Raw genomic sequence first — 21,445 nt, forward strand, 5'->3', positions numbered from 1 at the left:
GGATAAAGACTTACTGACCAGCAATTGGCTTCAAAAGAAAAATCTGACTTCACACCCTTTTTTCTCACTTTTACGACATAAGAAAAGCTTTATAAAACCAAGGACCTACCTTACAGTATAGATGACGTTGTCTTTATCATGCCATTATTTTAACCTATACACGTCTGCTGGGTGATGTTACAATCAGTTCCTCATGCTTATACACACCAAGGCCCTGAGTCAGCCTTGTTAAATTTTAGCCCTGGTTTTTCAATTTGACATGCATTCCGATGATTAAACATGGTCCTGATATTAGGGAATAACTGACAGGCCTGTGTATATCAACACTTAATTGTTCTACGATGGAGTCACCCCCCCCCTTTTTTTTACAGTCCGTTAAGTGTTAACAACCAGGGAGATATGACGGGCTTCATTATCCAAGTCAGTAATTACACTCAAGTGGCTATAAATGAATATCTGAGGAACTGCAAGGAATTTCCCCCTTTTTCAGGGTATGGTGTAATTCATGACAACATGAAAGGACATATATGTAAGGTAAGGATGTTCAGTTAGCACGAGGAAGGTATATCTAAAACCTAAATTTTGTTATAGTAAGGGGCAAGAAAATTCGGATTTTTTTTTTTTGGAGGGGGGGGGGATCAGGGTTGGAAGATAGGGGTCATAAATTAAACAGAGGTAACTGACTTAGCCATCATAAAAGCAGGACTCCATAAAAGTACTAACCGCATATTGAATTATAAAGTCATAGAGGCAAGAAAAGCTTGAAAAACATGCACCCCCCCCCCCCCCCCCCCCCCCGCCTCATTGACATAAAAAATGGGGGATGGGGATAAAACCATAAAAAAGACCAAGTTGTTTTAAAGCATCTGTAAAATTTGTGAGATTGTAAATACCTCTCACACTAAGATACCATGATTCAAAATTATACATGTAGTTTAACATTCTATGTTTCATGAAGGGTATAATACTGCTGGTTACAAAACAATACAAATTATTTTTTTAAAAAGCGAAGTAAAAAAAAAAGTGAAGTTGCATCTTGATTATACCACAAAATTTTCCCTCTTTTTTTCGCTCTATCTGATGATTAGAAATCTAATCACCATTAATCTGCACCGAGTGAATCAATCACTGAGATGGAAAGGACATTATACACACATAAAATACAATGTAACTTTTTTGTACTAGATGTATAGTGAAAATCAAGATGAATCCAGTTTCAGACTGAGAATCTAGAGGGAAAGAATGTTAAAATGTATCCTTGTAACAGATAATAGTAGGACCTGTCAAACCAGCCCTGAGAGTGAACAGTCTCGCGAAGTACATGTATGTGTTACTGACCGCAATACAATCTAGGTTCTTTATTAATTCCATACACCAAGAGACTACCTGGTAAAACATGTATAAAATCCTTTCAGGAATAATAATTTTAACAATCTGTATATATTTAAATCACCTTCAATTCTATTAATTTTTTTTCCAAGAAAAACCAATTTCAAGACTGGGTGAATCATGCAGATGACATTTCCAGACTTACATTACACTGTACATGTTGACCAATCTTAGCTGCAGCAACTTTTTTTAAACCAAAAATCATGCATATATCTTCAAAAATTTCAATTTCAATGAGTTGAAAATTACACAGCGAAGTTGAAGTTCGTAATAGGTTATTGTGCACAATTAACTCTATCACCTGTAGATCAAACAATTACAGTTTCGTAACTTATTGAAACATTCTATCAAGCATATTGATATATAAACATTCCTTAGACAACTAAAATTAATAACATTGACTTTGAAAAATGAACAGCATCTGAAGATTTACTACATGTTTTAAACAGCATTATCATCATTTACATTATTCTCTTTTGAGAAGTAGACAATTTCAGTTTTAATTTCTTTATTTACCAATTAAGGGCCCTCAAAGGGCAACATGAAGATTGTACATACAACATCCAATGTACATAAACAATTCAATAAACATGTACAAGAGGGAAAGAGTTGGATGATTGAAAGAGCTAGGACAGACATGAACATTTAATTAGTATATGTACATTCAATACATGCAGACATAGACTTTACCAAATACACATTATATTTATCAGTCTCTAAGTAAAACCTCAAATGGGATGTTCCTAAATGAACTTTGTACTTCCTCATATCACACCTTCATTTAATCACCACCAAAAAAAAAAAAAAAAAAAAAAAAAAAAGATTTTAAAAACACCACAAAACTAAAGGAATCCCTCACACACATTCCTAACAGGTTACTATCCAGTCAACAATCAGTGGCCGGAAAAAATAACAACTCCATCAGGGTGCTAGGGGTGCTACATTTATCGTGTCGCACTAAAAAAGATAAAAAGATGGAGGGGTCAACTGGGAAAACATTGGACTCCTAGCAACAGAGTGCCCGACTTCTCTAACCATAGTAGCTGGGCAGAACAAAAGTGGAAGGTCTCTGTTCCTTTGAGACAGAGGGTTGTTGATGGCAGATAAACAGCAATGGATGGGGGGTGATTAAAGCATCATTGATCTAATGGTCCTCTTCTGGTGCTATACAGGTCTTATACTCTATCACACCTAACAAAGGAAGCGCCCAAATCCCAGATTTCACCTCTTTTGTTTTCTTATCACATTCTCGCAATTTGATCTTATTTTTGGGGATAACATTAAGGTAACTAATTGAAGTGTTCTAAAATCTCTCACATGTATTAGCTTGTAAATTCCTCAATCCTTTGATTATATGGACTGAAATATTTAAATTTTCAATGAATTGAACAAATAAATCATCTTTTTTAAGCAGTGCATTGAAGCTGTACATCTTATAATTTGACTTTCTTTTGCTATTCAATCCTTTAGTCAAAGGGTCATGCAATTAAATAGCAGCCAAGAAAATAGACTGGACATCACTGATTTTACATGGATCAAAAATTGAACCATGTGTAATCAATACTCTACCCCCCCCCCCCCCAAAAAAAAAAAACAAAAATACTTCCACCTTCTCGTTACACGAAATTTGCCTTATGAAATTATTAAAACCAATTTTTTATTTTCTTAAATCCATAATTGGGGTAAATTCTGCAAAATATAAACCTGAAACAGCATCAAAGCACAGTCAAAGACTTATCAGACAATAGAAAGACAAAGCTAAGAGAACAAGACAGATAAATTATACTTACATCACCCCATCTCAGACAAATTATCACTAGATGTTTCTCACAACAAATGATCAGTCTTTACTTGACCTTAGATCACATGACCACCGAGGGGTCGGTGCTATGCCACACATAGTACCGCCAACCAGGAGACAATGCAATGTTATCTTCTGTGTCTGCAAAGGTGTCCCTCCATCCCCAAAATCATCATGATGGATCGTTGTTTTGGAAAAACAATCGCAAATCTCCTTCAGGGCTACAGTAGGGATTAGAAGAAATTCCCACAGCAGGAGATTTGGGTGACAGAGGAGATTTAGTTTCAACAGAATATCAGCTGGGTTCTCAGACTTGTAGCAGTTAAAGGAAATTGGATTATTTATTGTGGTGGACATCTTAGAGTGACTGCAATATTCCCCTTATTAACATGAACAAGTATTATTACGCGGTATATAGAAGCTGACAGATGAGTCTTAAAGATACGTACACTGTACTCCAACATGTAGAAATTAACTTCAATAAACAATTTTTTAATCAAATAATTTATATTCAGATTGACCACAGCATTTACCAGGTAAGACCAACTTTAACCCTCACTCCTCTCTCTAGCTAAAAGAGTGTCTCTCTCTGTGGATTTTATGGGTCCCCCTACCCAACAAATTTAAATCTTCAACAAATTAAAAAACAAAGTAACAATTCATTTATTTAAGACAGTGAAAAGTTCACAATGCAGGAAAACTGGTCTGCATAAAATTTAATGATTGAAGTATATAAAGGTAACGGTATATAATTATTCAGCACACTACCACAAAAACAAATTTCTCTTCCCTCTCACAATAAAGAACACATCTCTTTTAACAATGATTAATTTCAAGGTTAACCCATCAAGGCTATCAGAGATTAAACCAGTTTGTCCCTATCTTAATAACATCATTAGCGTCCAAGGCATGCATCCAGCTACACACTATAATATTGATAGAGTTAAGTCCACATACTGTATCAACACAAACAATGCTGCCAGCTTGATGCTTATATATACCATCACCATTTAGCCCAAAACAACAATGCAATCTGGATGAACTAAAAAAATCCTGAGCTATTTTGTTAACATTGGTCCAAGGGTCACAACAGTACCCTAGCTAGCTCTTCAATCATTCTCAACAATATCATCTCATATACAGTTGTTATAATCCAATAATTTGTGAATTATCTGTCAAATAATTAGCATGGCATTTCCTCATCAGATTCAATTCACCTTGAACTTGTTTGAAATGCGCAACAAAGAAAAGAATGAGCTGAAAATCTGCTAATTAAAAGACAATTAATTTATTATAAAAAATAGCATAAACTTTTTTGCATCCCCTGAAAGACTATATTTATGTCCATGAAACTCACTGAATTCAGTAATTAAATCACACACCCTTAGAAAATTATACCCTCAAAAGAATAACCAAGAAAAAGACAAAAATCCCTTACCATTCAGAGCATGTTAGATCTCCATTAATTCCCATGTAATTCTGGAAGCAGCCTGAGTCAGAAGGAGTAGAAGGAGGAAATATATGTCAATTACTGGCTCAGCGATCACACAAACTTCCACTTTGACCATGCAATGATATAAGGACAGACAGGCTGGTCAGCTACATTAATGCTGAATCACGGACTAAAGCATGGACCCTGGATCAATCAAAGTCACTGTGACAATGTCAGTCTACATGCACCAAAGTTGTCCACGATTCTGATAAAAAGGACTAATTTACCAGGTCACAGAACCGTCAATCTATGCACAGAGAGAGAGAGAGAGAGAGAGAGAGAGAGAGAGAGAGAAGCAAAAGCAGTAAGTTAATTTGGACACAAGATAAGAACATCAAGTACCGGGTACATAAATAAATTCATTAATGATCCAGATTAAAGCATCTACCCATTGATAAATACATGCATTGATAAACAATCTTTTTTTAATAAATTTTTTCTACACCCAAAATATCCCCCATATTGGAACAAATCATATTGCAGAAAAGCAAAAAAATGTTATGAAGCCCAAAGATGTGTTTTTCAAGCAAATACAGATAAAGCATCAGATGATCAGTTCTTTACTCTGAGAGCCATGGGTCACCTTACAAGGGTCACAACTAGAAAGACTTGTATACAACATGGCCAATGGATTCTGGAGCCATAATCTTTTTCAGAGATATCATATTCAAAAAGAACGCTGTTTTATTTCCTTTGAGGAGAACCTTGTGTCTCGAGTCTGCTGACTGAACAGGAGTTCAACAAGAGGCCCATGGGCCTTATCTCTCACCTGAGGAACAATATTCCACACAAGTTTCAGCTTTCCTGGCTGATTACTTTATGAGAAGAAGATTTTTAAAGATTTACTCTATATATTTCTATGTAAAACTTATTCCTATGTAAAGCTTTCAGCTCAGGTGAGCTAATAAAACTATATACCTGGTACCCTAATAGCAGGTAATTTTACCGACTAACCCACACACATCACAAATGGAGTTCATGCCTGTCTGCGTTTTGTTTCTACTTTGAATGTGGACCAAAAAAAAAATCTATACAAAAAGCCACAAAGATGCAAAAATTGATCATCATCCATCATTGAATCAATTGACTGCAAAGAAGCAAAACCTCTTAATTAAAGGTGGGCTGGTCATTCGTCAAACACAACAACTAATTAGACAGTAAATGTCACAATCAGGAATGTATGTCACTAAAAGTCATCTGGAACATTTTGGATTCCACTTGTAAAGCTGTTTCTGCAACTTTGATGCATAACATATTCCAGCATTTTACATATAAAAGGCTCTTCCTGGATTCATAGTTAATTTACTTTGTATAATTATGTATATGAGTTCAACAGCCTGACTTATTTTGCTTTGCTTTGGTGTTGCAATAGGCAAGGGGAGGGGCATGGAAGGCAGACCTAACCATAGTCCTCTGTATACAATAATATGGGATATACAATGTGTTCAATGTATTACCATTTACAAATTAAGAAATTGAACAAATACAAAATGCTTATGTTCATGTATATATATACATGTAACACAAGTATGTCATTTTACGTGATATAGTAAATTAAATTAATTCCTATGAAATTTAAACTACAACAGTTTAAATTTTCAAATAAAATGACAAGTTAAATATGAAATATTTTAAGTTCAAATTTACAAGAAGAACAGAGAGTGGGTGAAAATTGAGCTTAACTTTCTTGTTTCAGATCTTTATTATAATACCAGTACATGCACTCACATATAGATATTAAAAATATACACCAATAATCAATGCGTAGATATTTTTTTATCGGCTAATTTTCCAATGGTTGGCATTATTTTATCAATAACTGACTATATATTTATGTCATTTAACAGTACATTGTACTAACAAATTATATGTGTGTCCCACACCAATCGCCTTTGTCTCATACCAATCGCCCATAGTCGATGACATTAATTAACACTGTATTCTCAAGTTTATATACTCCTCAGATATTAGCACCAACACTTAAATGACCCAATAAGCAGTTCATATGCCACACATGTTTACAAACATCTCATTATTGTTTGTCAATTTGCGCGGTTCTGCTTTCCATAAACGCCAATCATGCTCTAAAAATTAATTGGATCTACACAGATTGACCCAAGAATCACAACTCTGTCTGAGAAAGGAAATGGCCATACTACGATGGGTTGTCCATGCAGTCACAGAATGTATTATCAAGGTAATGAAGTTGCTTAGACAACACTGCAAGTGAGAAACACCACTGATCACTGGTTGTTAATTAATGGTCTTAATCATTTTGTTAATTGTTTAGATCATCTTGTCCCACTGGATAATTTTTATACTTTTACATATGATTAAATACCCCTGTATACTAATTCAAAGCAACAACTTAAATAGAGGAAACTTCACTAAGTGGGCACATACAGTATGTGACTGGATCCTAGCATGGGTTTCTAAAATTAAAAAAATTCAAGTCTTTTACTAATTAAAAAAGTTTGATCCCAAACCCTGAAAAATTACTCAGTTGAGATTTTTCTCAATTCTCAACTGAGTTGAATACAGTTGAACTTCGATATCTTGAACAATGAAATCTCGAATACAATGGATATGTCGAAGTGATTTGTAAGTCCAAACCACTTATTTTTTAAGTATTTTACCACTGATATCTTGATTACTCCAATATCTCAATGCTTTTAAACAGAGATAACGAAGTTTGACTGGAATTGAGCTGTTGTCAAGAATTTTAATTATTACAAGTGTCATCTTTGACATTTTTCATAATATATTCAGATCTTCATTTTCAGTCTAAACAATTGTCTGATTACAGGCCCATTATCTTCAAACAGAGGAAAGATTGGATACTGTATTTTCAAGAAGTCTAGCATCCTCTGTATTTGCAAATTACGAGCTGCATTAAGGTCTGGATGATTTCCCTTTACATGTCCTAAGTTATTCCCTCTCATGTCTGTTGAATTTTCACATTTTCTGCAAAAGTGTCTAGTTTAATTGTACTTGGACAAGTGATCTTTCCACTTAGAAATGACTTCAATCTACTTTTAAACGAACATAAAGGTTATATAAATTTCTTCAGCTGTTCCGCACTGGCCGTGGAAATCTTGGTTTTTTGCCATTTCTCTACAACAGCAAGAAACGCTTATTGTTTTAAAAAATAGTAACCATTAAACATTATCTTGCAACCATGAGAGTAGGTTTTTGTCTAATTCCAGCACCACCTATAGCACCCAAATTGATATCATTCTCAATCTCATCTATCTCAGACTTGTCACTCAAAGTATCATTCTTGATACTGCTTACAGAAGCTTGGTTATATAGTCTCTCTCTGCGATCTAGCCTCTTCAGAAACCTCTTCCTTTAATGTCTTGGTAACACTGTAGTCTGGATCTCAGTCAACATTCACAAACTAATGTTTGACACATTGTCCACAATCACCCTTGGAGGTTATAAGTCTGTCAGTTTGCTGAGAACCTAAAATGGACTTTGCCAGTAACTGGCCAATTTTGGGGAAACAACTGTCACCTTGCAGTCACAGCTTTTTCTTACCAAAATTGTCATTTGCTTGTTTCACTCTACTTTTACGTACCGGTAATTGAGAACCTCTGACACAAAACCTTAAAGGGCATTATGACTTCACCTCTTGCTCAATTTTAATGAAGCCATTAACATTCACGGAACTTTTTTATCCCTATTTTCATTTCAGTATTGGTCCTTCATGCCAAGAGTCTCATGGTTGCCATCAATCGAAAAACCTAGAATGCCAAAGTCTTTAAATTTGCAACTATTGCATTAGTGTAGCATGTCAACACAAATGTTGAAATCTGCTTTCCTTTTCAAGAGTACAGCAGAGTTGTCTGAGATACCGGTACTTCACACAAGTTTGGTCTTTATACTGCCACTGGTAACCTTTTGAACAAAGCTTCTGATACCTGTGTGACTTAGCTCCAGTGTAAATGAGATGCATGTTTCTTCTCCCCAAACTTTAAGTTCCACAATTGCAGTCCACATTCCCTAACTGTTGTTAAAACAACATGTGCATCATCTACTGGCCTTAATCGCATATTTAATTTGTTCATCTTAGGGATTTTGCATCTTATAATTGTTCTGTCTTCTCTTGCATCATCATAGCACCCACACTCTTGATTGTTGCTCGTTGTTCTGGTTGCCCACCATACAGATATGTTGTCCCTCTGTCATGATCGATTGTTGCACATCTTTTCTGTTAATTATGTCTCCTGGCCCAACCATCAGCAAAATTTTCAAATCTGACTCCATTCAATCTTAAACTCAAATCCTTAAAAGAAAAGTGCATAAACTTGAGGTAAAAACTCAGACTTGAGGCTGAGTATTGACTTGAGGGATGTTGGTGACGATAAGCCAGCTGTTCTTTCATAGTTTATATTGTCTATTACAGGAGTGGCAATACCACTTTATCATACAGGCTACTAATTGGGAAAGATTGATCAATCAAATACATTTTCAATTTCTCTTCCATTCTGCAAAGTGTTTCTCACACTATATGGCTTCATTGTTCTTAATGGCTTCTTTTCTCTTCCCATCATCAAATTCCATAGACGCCACAAAATTTTGGCCCTACAAAGATCTCTGGTCTAATAGGGGATTAATAGGAATGTAAATGATACTTGTTAATTTCTTTTTGTGCAAGATGAAATTCAGTTTTTAATTTATCATGTACATTATTATGTGTTTATGAAACTGTCAATGGAACCCCTTTGTTATTTCCCTTGGTTTAATGCCACTTTGTTCAAAAACTTTGTTGTCACTTGATGAAAGTCTCTCTCAAGTTACCATTTCCATTTACCGGTATATTTTCCTTCTTTTTTTTTCTTTTTTTTCAATTTTTGACAATTTTGAAGAAAATACATGTACCTGTCAACAAGGATAACAATCCTAGATTTCTTCATTGACAGTTGTTATCACAACAGATTTAAAAAAAATTGTTTTGGTTATATACATTGTATTGTGTATCGAAAGAGGGAGGTGATGGTCTCGTACGTCAAGTAAACTCCATAAGTTATAGCCCCTTCATACGGAAATCAATTATGGTTAAAAAAAAATTACGTTTTTGTGCAAGAAACATGGACAAGTGTATTGTGAAATCTAAGTCTCTCTCAGGTCAGTCCATATGATGTTTTGATCAAGACTTAGTCAAGTGAATCACAGGTAAATGTTAAGTTGTACCTGAACAGGTCATGAAGCCATTGTAGGAAAAACTCTAATAGGCCTTGTTCATTCATTTTCATTTCAAAGATATTTCAAATGGTCCCAATAATGTAATTCCGTGTTATAAATGAGGTGGGGCTTTGTCAAAGCTAACTTTTTGATTGACTAAACATCCTCTAAACCCATTCCCATTCAATTACTAAAAATATGGCCAGATTTCATTTTATAATTCCATACACAAAATATAGGAGGTACAAGTGAGGCAAAAATGTCCTTTAATGTTCTTCTACATAAAAGAATAATTATACATTACAAGGTTACTATGTTCTAGATTTATTTAAAGATTTTACTAGTATTGGTACTTCTTGAAAAATTGTCCCCATTCTGCTAAGACCTGGATGATATGAGTTACGTCATAAGGGTACGATCCGTTTTGGGTACGAGTTAACTGCATAAATTAGTGATCCACTTTACTTCCGCCATTACATCAGATTGGATCGAACATTAAGACTCGTATACAACTTTGCCAAAATCTGAATTTGAGACATTATTCCAGAATAACAACATGTCTACTGTAAGTAGATGTCAATGTTCAAAGATATTTATTATGCATGCACAGTCATCATTTGAAATAGTAGGTCATTATAATCAGAAAAACTTGGAAAAGCCTTGATTGTAAATACTGAAAGGATATAAATCTATATAATTTCAGAGTATATATGATTGACATATTTTAATTTGAAATCTCTTCAATTATAGAATTCATTTATGGGAGCTGTAAATTCCTATGTGGATACAACTGATGATGATGATTACAATGATTCAGAGTCAAACACTTCCAATGAGGATGATTACGATGATCCAGTGTCATACGATGTAAGTGTGTCAGATGATCCAAATATTGAAAAGAATTTCAATGAAGTAGAAAAAATAGGCTCTGGAAATTTTGGATTTGTTTACAAAGCAGTTTGCAAACAAGACAACAAAAGTTATGCACTGAAATATGTGCGGATAGAGACACCCGAAAACTTGGAAAAACGTGAAGTTGAAGTTTTAAAATCACTAGACCATAAAAACGTCATAAAGTATTATAATGATTGGATTGTACTTCTTCCTACATCTATCATTCGTTTTTCAAACAAAGAAGAATCTAATGAGAAACATGCCTATTCATATTTAGTAATGCTAATTGAGCTTTGCCAAGTGAAGAATCTTGGAGATCGAATAAAATCTGGAGAGGTATTTCAAACACAGAATGAAAACAAGAGGCGCAAATGGATTTTAGATATAATATCTGGTTTGATATATACTCACAACAACAGTATTATACACCGGGATCTTAAGCCTGAAAATATTATGATTGGCATGGACGATCTAGCAAAGATAGGAGATTTTGGGCTTGCCAGAGCTTACAAAACATCTTATTCAGAAGGGTATTCTGCTACTTCCGAGTCTGAAAAGGATGAAGATCCATTAAGTAAAGGTGTTGGAACAATACCTTATGTGGCACCAGAAGTGCTGAAGTCCACTAGATATAGCAAGAAGGCAGACTATTACAGTCTCGGAGTTATACTTGCCGAATTGCATCATGATATGGGACTGGACAGACCTAGAATCATGGATAAGCTACGTAGGGAGGACTTCACAGACTTAATTATGGTTGATTCTAAAGTTTTACAAATTATAAAAAGTCTTCTTAGTCGTGAGCCGGAACCAAGAATGGAGTTGGAGGCCGTTTTAGACATGTTACCATTGGAGCATCAACAAAGTGATGAAAACATGAAGGTAAGCTTAAATCATCTGTATCTATCAAAGGACTTAACTGTATACAGGGTTATTTTTGCCCCTGTAAATATTGCTAAACTGCTATAATGTTGTAATGGTACAAGAATAAAAAAATGCGATCAGAATAGCTCACTAGAGCTTTCAGCTCAGGTGAGCTAAAAACATTACAGACCAGACTCAGGTTATCAACTAGGGCCTAAATGTTTACTACTGAACTATCTAACGCCAGTAATAAAAACAGTCTACAGTTGATCATGCATTCACAGCCACTTTTACCTAACAGGTTAAGTTCCTTACAAAGGTTCACAAGAACCAAAAATCATTTAGACTAAGATCATTAATAAATGAGAAAGCAATATGATGGTCAGAGAAGTTAAGGTCAGTCAGGGTTTAAAATTTTGTGCCTCCTACGCAGGATATTACACATTATACTCCAAGAAAATCGTTTCAATATTGCAAAAAGCAAAAGCAGAATAAAAAGTTTAAATGCACAGTTTATCAATTCTTATAACGTTTTTATTCTAAAAAGATTACATATCATGAAAATCATAATCAGTGAAATGAATCCTTAAAATAATGTTCAAAAGTATTTTTATCATTTTGTTGCTACTTCAAAATTGACATTATCTGTGTTGGAGTTAAAAATGATGTCAGTTAGGACTTTGACATAACAATTGACAAAAATAAATCATACTTTATATTAAAGCGTCAATAATTATAATTCAAAATAAAAACATGCATGATCCTTTCATGTTCTATGTGAGGGGAATTGTATATTTTATCAATTACAAATACAATTGGATTTGATTCATAAACATCCTTTATTCTATGCAATTCTACATGTAAAATAGCTGGCAACTGGGCAGACACATTTAAAGGACCAAATTTTGAGGGTGGATGGCTTAAAAACTATCTAGTCAATTTCAATTACAAGAAAATCATATGCTTGTAATTTCGTACATATGAAGTTGAAAATGATTATAATAACCCTTTTTTGCTATATAATCCTATTATAATAAGGCCGGGATGATATGGACATAGGGAAAAAATGTGAGTGTGGTAAACAACTTAACTATCTGGTTAATTTACTTCATATTTGCCACATAGTTTACCCATAAGTTGACCTTTCATTGCAAAAAAAATGTTTAAAACATTCTCCCCAAAACCCCTAATCACTGGAGACTTCTTGCTGATGATTCAGCGCGGGGGTGTTAAGGAAGCATATGGAATCTGAGTACATGTTATTCCGTAAAATCACAAATCTTACTAATTATGTACATATTCAAATATCTAAGCAACGAAACGTAGACCAAAAACAAATAAAAAATACTGAAGACAATTTTTTTTCAGAAATTAGTTTGTATTACGTAGATTTACACATTGATGACGTCATGACTAAAAGTTGAATGTCGTATGAATTTGATCGGAAAGCATTGTAAACAGAGTCAAAATATAACTAATCTAAGAACTCTAATAAAGTATTGTGGTGTGATTTATTGAGAATTGCACATAAGAATACTGGGAAAGAAGTTAGTTTTATCAATCATTCGCTAAAAGGTATGTAAATTTGCTTTTATTTATCGGCCAGGCTTTCCTCTGTCGTTGTTTACGATATAAAAATCTGCCTAGAACAACACTACCCCGTATATATTGAACTTGAAATTTTATACGTATCGTTAGTTTGATCAATGCTTTATTTGAAAAGTGCTGCTAGAATCCCATGTTTTGTGTTGTTTTGATGGAACATACCGTTTTCCGTGCAAACTTAATAAAAGTTGGGAAGGTTTTACGAGAGCCGGATGAATAACTATTTAATTAAGAAGAACATAGAATTCTAGCAGCGGTTTTGATTAAACTGAGATGATTTGCCTTCACTTGGTATGTTTATTTTATTTTAGAAACCGCGGGGTAGTGTTGTTCTATCACATTTTACGTTAAGGAATATACGTAAGCTATTTATAGTTGTCACGTGATAATGCACCAATGTGGCAGTAATGTACTACCCGATTTTATTGCACGGACATCTGTTTTAAAGGATAATACTAAGTTTTTGATCTTATTCAAAATATTTATTTGATTTCACGATTTTGAATATAACAGTCAAAATAAGACGCTAAATTGTCCATATGCTTCCTTAACACCCCCACGAGATGCCTGTTTGAATATCAACCTGGTCAATCATGCCTTTTCCATTTAAATTTCTGTAAATCTAATATCAGTTAGTTTGTTATAAAAAAGTTAAATGGTATCACTATATTCACTAGGTTGGAGCAACCAGAGGAAGTTTCTCTGAAACGGAACATCCAGGACATTCCAGGAATCTTTACCCCAATATACAGTCACCAGTTGGTACCGGTAAATGTTTTTACCTATCGAAGAATAATAGCTTATATCCATCAATTGTTTCTATGATTCTGATCTTCAATAATAATGATTTAATTATGCATTTTCACTCACTTTACATAGGTAACTATAACTTATACATGAAACACCCAACAGAGCAATTTTATAATAATTAAATTTACAATGTATTCCAAATGAGACATTGAGTCAATGTTCCATGATGAAAAATAGATTTTGGTTTTTTTTTAAAGAAATAAATATACATTACAAAAATGTTTATTTGTTTTTGTATTGATATATGTTATCTATGTATTAATTATGTATTTCTAAAGCATATATATGGCAATGTCTGATTATTTTTTTTAGAACCACATGCTGCTTCTACTGAAGAAGATCCAGACGATCCATCCCAGCTTGAGGATTTTGATGGGGCACTTACTTTATATTAATAACATGAAATATTTACATTCAGTGTATATTTTTCCTTATGTTTGCATTTGGAAATCTAGCTGTGACATTCAATTTTCTATGAGTACACTTTGATAATTCATGCGCCATGTGCACAAATATAAACGTCTTCATGTTTTGAGAGTAGATGTATTTTTGTAAAATTTAATGAAATGTTTAATCTTACATAACCAATTTGATATATGTACTGTTGAAAAATAGTCATTAAATTATATCTACGGTACTCCAAAATGAAAAATATTTTCTCTACAAAGTTTCTGGCACTGTATTTTTAGTCGCAGAAGCGAATTTAAATAACATGTTAATATGGCTGTTCCATGTATGTTTCATATCCCTGGCTAAGAGCGTACATGATGGATTTACACCAACAATTAATACACATGTATTTCATAAAAATAGACATAAGTATGAATATAACTTTAAGCATTGAATGCTTATTTTTGGATGTGGTCAGTCCTGTAACACACCAAGTGGTGCAGACAAATAATCATACCGCGCTAACACGCAGTATTCCGTGACTGTATGATGATGAAATGAAGAAAATGATGTTGGACTGGTTTCTGGACAAAACTTTTTAATGATTTCCTGATTTTATATTTTGATATTTAGTGTTAAGTCAGTAAACCAAAGCTTTCATTCTTTATTTATAAAGAGCATCTTGAGTGGACTCCGTTCCTTTTGTAAGACATTCTGGGAATTTCAAAGCAGATACTAGTACTTTAAAACATTTGTTTTAAGATTAAAAAAATGCAATTCTGACACAAAATATTCAACCTTCAATGATAATTAAGTGGAATGGATCTACAATGTACTTTTTGCAAATCTTGCAGGTATGTACATACACTTTGGCCAATATAGCATTGCGTTGAGTAACGACACTTTCTAACGGTGTATATTTCAATTGTGATTCGCAAAAAAGATTCTGATTGGCGCATTTTTATAAACTCGCCAGTTTATCAAATTCATGATGCCTAACACGTGGGAACAAACGTGGGAGAAATAATACACATAATAAAGTTGTGCTTACAAGTTAAAAATTACAGAGTTATTTTAGAATGAATTGAGCAATATAAAGGTATATTTATAAACAAATATTAGTGGTAATTAAAAGAAAAACAAAGAAAAAGTTTTGCAAAAGCAAAGGGTGCATATATTTCAAAGTGCATATAGTGGTCTTTGCGCATCAAATAAGGTTATTCAGTTTTTTGTGAAGAAATTTGTCAGAAACTGTTTAGTGAACAAATATATTTTACGTTACCATTCACAATGTACCATATGTGGAATATCGCACGAGTTGAACAGACTGTAATCTGGTAATAGTGCTATTTTTTCCTCACAAAAAGCTTGCTGCAAAATGTAGATCCACGGAAAAATTCTGGATGACACACCGTGAAATTCCTTAGACTTCTTACACTATCACTATATGTCTTCACTTGTTTACTTCCAATAAATCTGTAGTGAAAATCTTTGAAATATTGTTACCAGCTGTTAATAAAGAAGTGTGGTTTGTTTACATGTAAACCTGTGTAAAATGGCAACTCGATCTGCACATAAATTTTTTGTTGCTAATTTTAATTCCAAAAGGTAGCGATCATTGCAGGAAAAATTTAAATAACCCGCTAACGCAGGTTATGTATTTTTCCTGCAATGTCGCTACCTTCATATCCCGAATGAATCACCAAAGAAAGCATTTTATTGTTTAAATAATACCTGTGCATGCACTCACATACAGATATCAAAGATATTATAGATACTAAATGTACACCAATAATCAATGTGTAGATATTTTTTCATTGGCTAATTTTCCAGTGATTGGAACTATTTTACCAATAACTGACTAACTATGTCATTTAACAGTACTAAGACATTATGTCTGTCCCAAACCAATCCCCTATAATCCATAACATTAATCAACACAGCCTATTCTCAAGTCTATATATTCCTCAGAAATTACCACCAACACTTCTCTGACCCAATAAGCAGTTCATATGCCACACATGTTTACAAACATCTCATTACTGTTTGTCAATTAGCGGCTCTATTTTCCATTAATGCCAATCATGCTCAAAACAGATAGTACCATGGTTAACAGAAAGACTATATAGTCTGACCCAAGAATCATAACTCTGTATGAGAAAGGAAAAATGGACTGTGGGTTAATTGATTAACTCACTTATAGTAAATGTATTAAAACAGGCACAACTCAGAAAACATTCTACGTACATGTGTACAGAGAAATGCCAACCAATGTTTTGATTTTTTTTTTTTACTTTTAAATTTTGTTGTTTTAAAATTTAAATTGCTGTATTCTGTCAAAAATTTTTACCGACATAATTTCAGGCAAAACATCAATGAGACAGACATTGTTAGACACAAAACAAGAGATTTTTTATAAACTTTGGCTGCTGGGCCATCAATGTAAAGACAGTTTGCTATACCATCGATTATTTCAAGTCAACCACATATCAATCTTAAGCATTTCATTTCTCTTTAAACTTATAAAGCCAATGCGATTTAAAAAATCCAGCATTCTACAAACTGTGATTTTTAGATACTGAAGAAACTGAACAACCATTAGAACAAAGGAGTTAACATTCTTATTCAATTTGTAACGAACTATTTTAAACACAATTTTAAGATATATCATTATTACGACACACCTTCTTCAAAGTATTTATCTACAGAAAAGATCAGCTAGAATATTGGTTTTTCTTTCTTACTTGGTGAGTGATAATATTTTTTAAATCCATGTATCAGTAAGTATCTTATCTTCAAATTAAAGGCTAATTTATACAGAAATTTCTGGGGGATTGTGTAATTGAATAAAAATTGTAGCTAATGGCTATAAACAAAGTGTTTCATTTGAAAATTGTACGATATTATTTTTTCTATAAATGTACTATGGTACATATACTGTCTAATACTTGAAATACAATAAGAGTTTAAAAGCAAAATGGTACTAAAAAATCCTTACCTCAGATATACAGTACATTAAAAGGGGTGGGGCACTTACATGCTATTTCAATTACACCCACCTTATTTAGAAAATATCTCCCTTAAAAATATTCCTCGTCCTGAATTTCATCTCAACAGTTTGTACATAAAATCCACAATTCACAGTAATTAGAGTAAAAGTGAGACTAATGCCTAGAAGTGTAAAGTTGCCATGAAAATCATGACTTACAAAGCTAGCCAATTTGTCCACGCCCTTCAAGATCCAGATGAAAGAAAAAAAAATATCAAAAAATCAATACAAATAACATATAAGCTTGACGAGGCCATGCAAAATAACAATAATCGTCACATACCTTGGTAGCTTATAAATGTTAAATCTCCGACACTGAAGAAAAAACATCTCGAATCTTCCCTCAATTAAGGAACAAAAAAATTGAAATTACGTAAAGAAAAACACGGTGATAGAGAATGATAAATCCATATTAACAGCAGACTGTCACCAGCACATGGAGAACTAGAGCAAATTCATTGAAGACAGGTGATATGTCCTCCAATAAAAAGGTTTCCATGGAGACACAGCATCAAATGGGAGAAAAAGGGAAAGTCTTTTTGATTTGTGAAACATTCTAAAAGCAATTTTCCGTTTCCACTAATGAAAATCAGGAGCAATTACTTTGAATAGCTTGACAACAAATTACTTAAAAGTAATTTTCTTCAAAGAAATTTGTTCTTGAATTCATGCACATTTTGTGTGAGACTTAAATATGAATAGAATATACAGGTACATTTTTAAAATGAATGAAATTTGTAAGACTGAACTGAATTAATGAATGTGAGAATGAAATATCCATATCATGTGAATACTAGCAAGTTACTTTTCTCACTCCTCAAATTAAGGGGGGGGGGTTATATGTTGTCATTTCATCCTCTCATCACAAAATAAAACTCTGTATGTTATACAGTAGATCTCGCGGAAATATAAATATATTGATCCAGACTGTAACATCTTTTGTTCATGACTGTTTTTATGTTTGCCGGAACACAAGCTGTTCACAGAAACATATTTTTTTATGGTGAAATACCGGTAAACAACACATTTTCTCTTCCTCTAGTATTATCTAAATAGATAAGTTAAACAAGTTTTCTGAGAAACAACCCCTAACATATGTATACATACCAATTTCCTTAATATTTCACTTTAGTGGAAGAGAAAATATCTTAGGAGTTATATGTTGTAGAAGATTGATAAATGAATATGTCAAGGAAAAAAGTTTTTTTTAAGTCACAAATTTTAATTGCAAAAATTGATTATTTTGCCCAGTATACAGTATGTGCTATGTTTAAAATCCCTGCTGTTTTCAGTTTTAATCTTCTATGGAACTTCCATTTTTTAAATGAAACCCAGCATTTATCCCCCAGAGACTGCAACTTCTATTAGCCTGTTTGAAAAGATATTACTTTAGGGTAATATCAAATTAGTTATTGTATGATCAATATCACAACTATACAAAATGGTGAAGGGGATGGGGATTTAGGTTTGGACTGTAAGTCATTTCTAGAGTTGGGAGTTGGTTGAGATTCTATCATTTAGAACTTTGATAAAGAGCATATATGCTATAGCCAAGGTAATTTTTTTTTTTAAATAAATTACTTACTGCAGTTACCTTGTCTTAAAAGGCTGCAAATCCATTACATGTTTTAAGCACCAGAAGTCCAGGATAATTGAGTTTTCATCCATTTTCTTTTCATAGAAAATCCATCCTTCAACACTGCAGCTATAATGGATATTTTTAGTTGGTATTAATGAAAGCTTTAAAAAACACGTTTATAAATATAAAACGATATCTCAGCACGCTCCAGGCTCTATAATCACAAGTTTATTTTTATCTAAAAAAAACCAAGAAATCAATAAAATAGTTCGAAGTTTATCCCAAAACCAAAAGAAATACTAATCCTACATAAGTCCTTGCCTTGAAAAAAAAAAAGTCCTTAGAAATATTTCTCCCTAGATCTCTCTCTCTCTCACTATTTTCCTGAAAATACACACAAATAAACACCGAGATACACTTCTAAGGAACCCAAATGACTGGACACAATTATTTTTGGGGGTCCTTGGCATAAGTGCCGATGTGTGTTCCAGGGGGTGTAGAAAAATCCCCAGGTCGCTCAAGACCCTACTACTTGTAAATCACATTCCATGTCCAAGGTGAAATGTACATCGCTTCCACATCAGGTATTCAATGGAGACAACACAATTAAGCCCCCACTCATTAGCAGAATATTCATTTTGATACACACGCTTCAGGTATTCATTAACATGACACAGAATTTAACAATTAAGACCTGATCTCACCTCCACTTGCTATTTTTGTTTGATCTAAGTGTCCATGAACAGCATACACAGGTACATTTCTTACCTGCATGGAGGTACATATCTTTACAGTTCTCCCTCAATCATATCCTCCAGGGATCCCATTAATTATGCATGGTGGTGTATAAATGGCTAATACATCTCCACCTGGTCCAGTCACCTACAATATGTAATATATAGATTTTGCTTTATTTATATAGGTGTAGAGATAAGTTTTCTACAACTCAGGGAGTAGAAAGAAAATCAGGACCATTTTTCCAATGAAAATAAAAAATTTCCAATGTAATAAAAATTATAAATACATAATTTATTATTATTATAAATTTATTTAATATTTTTATCAAAACTAGAGTATATCTCCTTTACAAGAGTACATAGGTTTAATTCTTAACAAACCCAGTGAGATTTATAAAATTATAATAAACACAAAAGTTCAATTAAAGAAAATTTTAAAAAACCACCATTTGCAACATACCAAAATTTTAGTTCAATTTGATTGTTTATGTAACGATCTTCAAATTTAAACAAAAATCACTGGTACATGGATTAAACAATAAAAACATCAAGGGTGGAGAAACCTTAAACGGATGTCCAAAGTTAAAAGTTTAAGTCGGCATTTGATTCAATTCATGCCATTTCTGTAGTATCAACTCAACAAGTTGGAGCAAATTTTCACGAATCACTTCGTGCTGCACTTGTCTGAGATTCGGAGAAGTGTCACGTTACTATACTCTATCCTAAGTTTTTGCTTCCACCACTTTTTGCCTAATATTGCGATTATCATATTAATGCCCAAAATAAGATCTATATTCACTACAATGAACAGAGTCCAGATTATCTGTTTCGAAATGCCCCACTCTTTTGCCTCAGGTTTTATACTAGAATCACAATCCAAAATAAAAAGTCTTCAGGGATTTGACATCAAAATACCAAGATGTTAATGGTGAAAAATTGTGCAGGGTGTCCCAAGAACTTCCAAATGGAGAAAAGATGTAAACATTTCCAATTTTGAATATCTCCATTAAGTTTGTTTTCATTCCTGGAAAATAATATTAATTTCTCTGGGTAAAACAGATGATATTTTAATAAAGATATCTTGGATCTTTTACCAAGTATTTTAATTAAAACTCATCAAAAAGTGATGGAATCAATAACCTGGGACAGACTATAGTTATAGAATTTTTCAGTCCGGACATACATGTATCTCGATCACGTACCGAGATACATGTATTATTTAAGCAAAATGGTATTCATGCAGCACCCATCCCAATGAGCATCATCAAAATAACTTCTTCTGAGAGAGAAAGAGAGAGAGAGAGAGAGAGAGAGAGAGAGAGAGAGAGAGAGAGAGAGAGATGCATACTTGACTTAACATGGTTTGTCAAAAAATTGTCCAATCTGACAAGCTGCATATATTATAGAGACATTTGAAGCCCTTTAGTAATGTACTAAAGGAAAGTATACAGTGTCCAAATAAACTTATATTCACAGCAGACCTAGCAAACCTGGTATTCTCTGATTTTATGCTGTTGGCGGAAAAATGTCATTCAAACTGTTGGCTGTTCATACTTTTAAATTTCCGGTACAAGTAAAATTAGAGCCTGGTCAAAAAGACCAATAAAAATCCGGATTTATTTAATATTGTTTCATATTATTACGACAT

At 33.3% G+C, this 21,445-nt stretch overlaps 2 protein-coding genes across 7 annotated transcripts in view; one reads left to right on the plus strand and one right to left on the minus strand.

Annotated features, from left to right (window-relative positions):
- Window positions 1-19,212, minus strand: part of LOC128182697 (SH3 and multiple ankyrin repeat domains protein 2-like) — a 74,211-nt gene extending 54,999 nt beyond the window's left edge. The window contains exon 1 of one of the 6 annotated variants that reach the window (XM_052851417.1): window positions 19,076-19,212. The gene's annotated coding sequence lies outside the window, so the exon portion shown is untranslated. Of the gene's footprint in view, window positions 1-109; window positions 247-4,628; window positions 4,647-17,764; window positions 17,781-19,066 lie in introns of those variants that run through there. The other 5 variants (XM_052851424.1, XM_052851416.1, XM_052851422.1 and 2 more) reach the window with 5 other exon arrangements.
- LOC128182699 (eIF-2-alpha kinase GCN2-like) lies at window positions 10,328-14,602 on the plus strand. Its single transcript, XM_052851425.1, has 4 exons — window positions 10,328-10,434; window positions 10,620-11,645; window positions 13,910-14,000; window positions 14,355-14,602. Exons 1-4 carry the CDS (start codon window positions 10,426-10,428, stop codon window positions 14,435-14,437), a joined length of 1,209 nt encoding a protein of 402 aa, XP_052707385.1. The 5' UTR covers window positions 10,328-10,425; the 3' UTR covers window positions 14,438-14,602.
- Window positions 19,213-21,445: the final 2,233 nt, after the last annotated feature.

This window comes from Crassostrea angulata, chromosome 5 (genome assembly GCF_025612915.1).
Source record: "Crassostrea angulata isolate pt1a10 chromosome 5, ASM2561291v2, whole genome shotgun sequence".
Classification (NCBI taxonomy): domain Eukaryota; kingdom Metazoa; phylum Mollusca; class Bivalvia; order Ostreida; family Ostreidae; genus Magallana; species Magallana angulata.